This window comes from Apteryx rowi, unplaced genomic scaffold (assembly GCF_003343035.1).
Source record: "Apteryx rowi isolate R43461 unplaced genomic scaffold, aptRow1 scaffold_331, whole genome shotgun sequence".
NCBI lineage: Eukaryota > Metazoa > Chordata > Aves > Apterygiformes > Apterygidae > Apteryx > Apteryx rowi.
The window spans coordinates 1-5,472 of NW_020449764.1; the positions used below are offsets into that span (position 1 = coordinate 1).

General features: G+C 65.3%; 1 protein-coding gene across 1 annotated transcript; it reads left to right on the top strand.

Moving 5' to 3' along the window:
• Positions 1-285: 285 nt before the first annotated feature.
• Positions 286-5,425, top strand: SAMD14 (sterile alpha motif domain containing 14). Its single transcript, XM_026071872.1, has 9 exons — positions 286-332; positions 1,912-2,069; positions 2,430-2,742; positions 2,930-3,017; positions 3,304-3,378; positions 3,512-3,668; positions 4,103-4,219; positions 4,303-4,458; positions 5,086-5,425. Exons 1-9 carry the CDS (start codon positions 293-295, stop codon positions 5,239-5,241), a joined length of 1,260 nt encoding a protein of 419 aa, XP_025927657.1. The 5' UTR covers positions 286-292; the 3' UTR covers positions 5,242-5,425.
• Positions 5,426-5,472: the final 47 nt, after the last annotated feature.

Genomic DNA, 5,472 nt, shown 5'->3' on the forward strand with positions numbered 1-5,472 from the left:
GCTGCTTGGGGAGCCGCAGGTCAAGGCTGGCATGGGGGGGAGTGAACAGTGGCCCCATGCCAAGAGGAGACATATGGGGGGGGCACATCAGCACACCCCTCCATCCCCCCTGCACAGAGTGGGAGGCAGGATCAGGCCTGGAGGCCTCAGTATTGGGGGGGGGGGTGGCAGGGCTGGACACTTGGATTCCCTTCCCTGCTTCCCCTTGCCCCCCAGCCCAGCAGCCCCCCCGACCCGGCATGGGGTCCCCCCCTCTCTGACTGCCCCTTCTCCCCCCCAGCTCTGTCTCACCATGTCGGTCTCCAAGCTGCAGGACGTGGATGAGGTTTTTGGTGAGTCCCTGTGGGTGTTGCACCCCCAGAAAGGTGCCCCCCCTTTCCCTCTGGCCCCCAGACCCATGGACACAGCACAGGGGCCTGCCGGGGTGCAGTCCCACAGCCCTTGTGGGGGCTCAGGCCCAGCCATGGGGCTCTGCACCCCCCAACCCCCCCAGCCCCTCAATGCCTTCCTACCTGTCAGCAACGAGGTGAGCAGGGAAACTGAGGCTGGGGAGGGGGAGCAGGAATCACCCCAGAGCTGTGCACGGGGATAGGTACATGGGAGCGGGAACGTGGGACACATAGGGATGTTCAGACACAAGGGTACAAGCACAGGGATATGCATAGGGGCAGGGGSGTGTAGGGACACGTGTGGGGCGCACAGACACACGGCTATGGGCACATGGCTATGCATAGGGGCACAGGGACACAGACACGGAGACACGCACAGGGCACAGGGACACACAGAGACATGTGTCCCAACGGGACCACGCTGATGGTTGGGGCTGGAGCATGAGATGTCCAAGCGGAGGCTGAAGCTGGGTTCATTCGGGCAGAGAAGGGCAGGCAGCAGGCGCTGGGCCACTCCTGCCTGCAGCMCTATGGGGACAGTGGGGCCGAACCCCTCAGCGGATGGCCGGAGCGCATCAGGGCAATCCCAGAGCTTTCTCCTGGTGTGGGGTAGACCTGGGACAGGCCCAGGTGACGGGGACACTGTCCTCAGGGACACTCAAGGCGGATGAGCCTGGGGAGCCCCATGGTCCTCATTCTGCCTTTGGCCTCTGCCAGCTCCTCTCCCTGCCCTGGCTATGGCCAGGGCTGCCTGCACCACGGGCACTGGGGCCCCACGTGCTGGGCGTCTCTTTGAACACTTCTCTCTGTCCCTCTGTCCCTTGTCCCATCTCCACCGGGATCCCCCATCCATCTCCCCAATGCTCCCCTACCCCTGTCCCCCCCATCCCATCCCCACCGGGATCCCCTATCCGTCCCCTGATACTCTTACCCTGCCTCCGTGCCCCTTTGCCTCTCTCCCATTTCCACTGGCCTGGCCTTCTCTCTGTGTCCATCTGTCCATCCATCCCCGCAACACTCTCCCATCTCCACTGGGGTCCCCATGTCCTCCCATCCGTCTGCCCATCTGTCTCCCACAATGTTCTCCCATCCCCATCTCCTTATCCCTACCTGTGCATCCATCCATCCATCCCTTCTGGTCTCCTTGTCCCTGCCTGTTTGTCCATCTGTCCCCCTCTACCTGTCCTACTCGTTGATCTCTCCATCCCTACCCATCCATCTGTCCATCCATCCCCGCAACACTCTCCCATCTCCACTGGGGTCCCCATGTCCTCCCATCCGTCTGCCCATCTGTCTCCCACAATGTTCTCCCATCCCCATCTCCTTATCCCTACCTGTGCATCCATCCATCCATCCCTTCTGGTCTCCTTGTCCCTGCCTGTTTGTCCATCTGTCCCCCTCTACCTGTCCTACTCGTTGATCTCTCCATCCCTACCCATCCATCCGTATATCCATCCCCATCTCCCTGTCCGTCTGTCCGCCTGTCTCTCTCTCTCTGCCCCGGTCTCTCTTTCACCCCCAGATTTTACCGCTGTGGTTCCAGAGACGCAGCGGCTCGACAGCAGCTTGCAGAAGGCCCGAGCTCGGCTCCTAGCCAAGGGCCGGCGGCACCGGCCATCCCGCTCCCGCCTGCGAGACAGCGCCAGCTCCACCGAGGGTGAAGAGGGGCCCGAGCGGAGGGTAAGTCCCATGGGCAACCATGCGGGGGGGGGGGGACCCTGGCTGAGCCGACGGGGTGCTGGGCCCTGCCACAACCTGGGCACCCACGGGAGTCCCAGGGGGTTTAGGGGGGCCTGATCAGGGGTGGCCATAGGGGAGCTGGGGGGCGCTGGGGGGGAGCTCAGTGGGGGACACATGCTGGGGACCTGGGGTAGGTACTTGAGGACGGAGCACGGGGATGTGCAGCAAGGGCCCCATGGGGCAGTTTGAGGGGACCCCCAGGGGGATGGGTGGGGGCAGGAGGGGGGGGGAGGCAGATACAGACAGTCCCTGGGGGGCTGCAGGGGCCTGACCCACCCCAAATCCCCTGTGCCCCCCCAGGGAGCCGAGGGCAGCGGCAGCCCCGCGGCCGGGAGGCGCTCGCCAGGCGGCTGCTCGCCCCCGGCCTCGTCCCCGCTCTCGGCCGCGTCGCCCTTCTCCCGCGGCACCGAGTTCTCCTTCGAGGCCTCGGCCGTGCGGCGGGCGCTGGGGGACCCCGAGGGCCCCTCGCCGCCCCTCAGCCGCTACCGGCCCCTCACCAACGCCTCGTCCCAGGAGGGGCTGGCGGGCACCCCCTCGCCCAAGTCCTGCCACAGCTCCGACAGCTCGCCCGGCTTCGCCCGCCGCGATGCCCGGCCCCAGCGGCACAGCGAAGGTGAGCGCCCGCTCCGTCCCCCATCCCTTCCCTGGCCCCCCCCCCCCCCGGGCTGGGGGCAACGGGGGGTCCCCGGCAGAGGACTGGCCCATGCCGTGGCCTTGGCAAAGCCTCCTCCTGCCATTGCCAGGGACCCCTGGCACCACGCGTGGGGGATAGTGGGTGACCCCCCCTCCTCCTCCTGCAGATGACAGCCGGGACATGAGTCCCCCTGAGCCGGCCAGCCCCACCGTGGGGCTGGATAAGAAAACACGGAGGAAGTTCCTGGATCTGGGGTGAGTCCTGGCCCTGGGGAGGGATGGATGGAGCATCGGGTAGCTGGATAGAGGAGCAGATGGAAGGGTGTGGGTGGGGAGGGATAGATGGATGGATGGAGAGACGCACAGAGGGATGGAAAGATGGAGGAATAGATGGAGAGATGGAAAGGTGGAAGGACACATGGATGGACAGAGAGACACACTGGCTGGGTGGCCAGCGGGGGAGCACAGCCCTCGGGGCACCTCGCTCTCCTCCCGCCTGGACCCCTGAGCCCCAGCTGCCCCGCGACTCCCTCTCCCGCAGGGTGACCCTCCGCCGGGCGTCCTCCAGCAAGAGCAAGAAGGAGAAGGGGAGCAACCGCCTGTCCATGGGCAGCAGGTGAGGGGGGCCCGGGACCCGTGGCAGCCCCGGGATGCAGGGGGGGGCTGCCTGGCCCCCCGCAATAGCCCAGGGAGGGGGTCGAGGTGGCCCCATGGGGCACAGGGAACCCCTAACGTGGCTCTGTCCCTAGGGAGGCGGCGGAGGGCTCCGGCCGCCCCTCGGGCTCGCCCTTCCTGCCCTTCTCCTGGTTCTCGGACAGCGCGAAGGGCTCGGCCTCCCCGGGTGCCGCTTCACCCGCCGGCTCGCCCCGGCACGAGGGCCTCAGCCCCGCCAAATCTGCCTCCCAGGTCAGTGCCCGGGGATGGGGGCACCCACAGGGCTGGGTGGCTATAGGGGAGGGCATGGGAGCCCTATCAGGTTAGGAAGCTATAGGGGAGGACATCACAGCACCTATGAATCTAACTATAGGGAAGGAAGTAGAGCACTATAGGGCTGGAGAGCTATAGGGGAGGGTGTCAAAGTCCTATAGGGTCAAGATAGCTCTAGAAGGTGGCAGAGCCATATAGGAGAGTATAGCTCTATGGGAGAGTATCAGAGCCCCTTAGGGCTGAGATAGCTATAGGAGCAGGTACTTAGCTGGGAGGGTAGGGGGCCCATAGGGACAGGGTGCTATAGGCTGGTGTGGGAGCTCCATAGGGGCAGGTTGCTATAGGCTGGTGTGGGAGCTCCATAGGGGCAGGTTGCAGGGTCAGCTCTGCCCTCCCGTCTCCTGCTGCCCCAGGAATCGACGCTGAGCGATGACTCCACGCCGCCCAGCTCCAGCCCCCGGCTGCCCAGCGGCACGGCCGACACCAAGTGCTCCTACCCTTATCACACCCTGTCGCAGTCCTCGGACGAGGTGAGCCCCGGGGACCCCGCTGCCGTGACCCCACAGCTTCCCTGCTCTGCTCCCCCCGCCTAATCCTGGCCCCCTGTGCTCAGTTCCTGGACGAGCCCCCCGGAGCAGCCGCGAGCTGGACGTGCCAGCAGGTTGGGCAGTGGCTGGAGAGCCTCAACCTGGAGCAGTACGTGGATGAGTTCTTGGCCCATGGGGTCGATGGTCCCCGGCTCCTGCACCTCGATGGCGCCAAGCTCAAGGTACAGGGGTGGGCATCCTTTACCTCTGCTGGGGTGCAGGGGGTTCTAGGTACCCCAACAGGTTCAGTTACAGAGCAAGAGGTTCTAGATCTCAATGGGTTGCTCCACAGGACAAGGAGGGGTGGGTGAGCTCTCGATATCCCAACAGGCCTATTCATAGGGCAAGAGGTTCTGGAGGTTCTAGGTACTTCAGTGGGCTGCTCCACGGGGCAGGTCTGGGTGGGTTCAAGGTACACCAATGGTCTGGTCCATGGGGCAGGAGGCATGTGGGGTTCTAGGTACCCTGTTAGACTCCTCCCCAGGACAAAAGGCTCAAGGCAATCCCACAGGCTGGTCCAGGGAGTAGGAGGTGGAGGGTCGTTCCATGTATCCCAACAGTCCGGTCAAGGGGGCAGGAGGCATATGGGGGGCAGTTCTAGGTACCCCAAAGGGCTGGTGCACAGGGCAGAAGGTGTAGGGTTTTAGGTACCTCAACAGCATGATCCACAAGACAAGTGGTGCAGAGGGGCTCCAGGTACCCCAAAGGGTCAGTCCATAGGGCAGAAGGTGCAGGGAGGTCCTGGCACGCCCAGGCCAGGGAGAGGGCCGCATCCATCCCCAGAGGCCAGCGCTCACATGTCCCGGCAGGCGCTGGGTGTGGGCAGCTCGCAGGACCGCGCGGTGCTCAAGCGGAAGCTGAAGGAGCTGAGCCTGGCAGTGGAGAAGGAACGCAAGGCCCAGGAGAAGGCGGAGAAGCAGCGGGAGAAGCAGAAGAAGAGAGACCAGGAGCAGCGGAGGAGCTAGGGGGGGCCAGGAGCGCCCCAGCACCCCTTCCCCTGCCTGCAGCCCCCGGGACGCCCGGGGGGCACCGGACTCCGGCACGGGACACGCCAACCGTGGCGAAGGGACCGTGGTGCCAGGCCAAGATGAGCACAGAGCGGCACGTGCCCCCCTCCTCTTTCTGCCCACTCCCTGCCTGCACCCTCCACCCCACGGGCACAGACCGCGGCCTGGGTCCCTCTTCCGGATGCAAAT

Excerpts from the sequence above, each read along its gene's own strand:
- SAMD14 (XM_026071872.1), top strand. The coding sequence starts at position 293 with ATGTCGGTCTCCAAGCTGCAGGACGTGGATGAGGTTTTTG. Across the intron at positions 3,018-3,303 it reads AGGAAGTTCCTGGATCTGGG|GGTGACCCTCCGCCGGGCGT; the intron begins GTGAGTCCTGGC and ends CCTCTCCCGCAG. Across the intron at positions 3,669-4,102 it reads CCGCCAAATCTGCCTCCCAG|GAATCGACGCTGAGCGATGA; the intron begins GTCAGTGCCCGG and ends CTGCTGCCCCAG.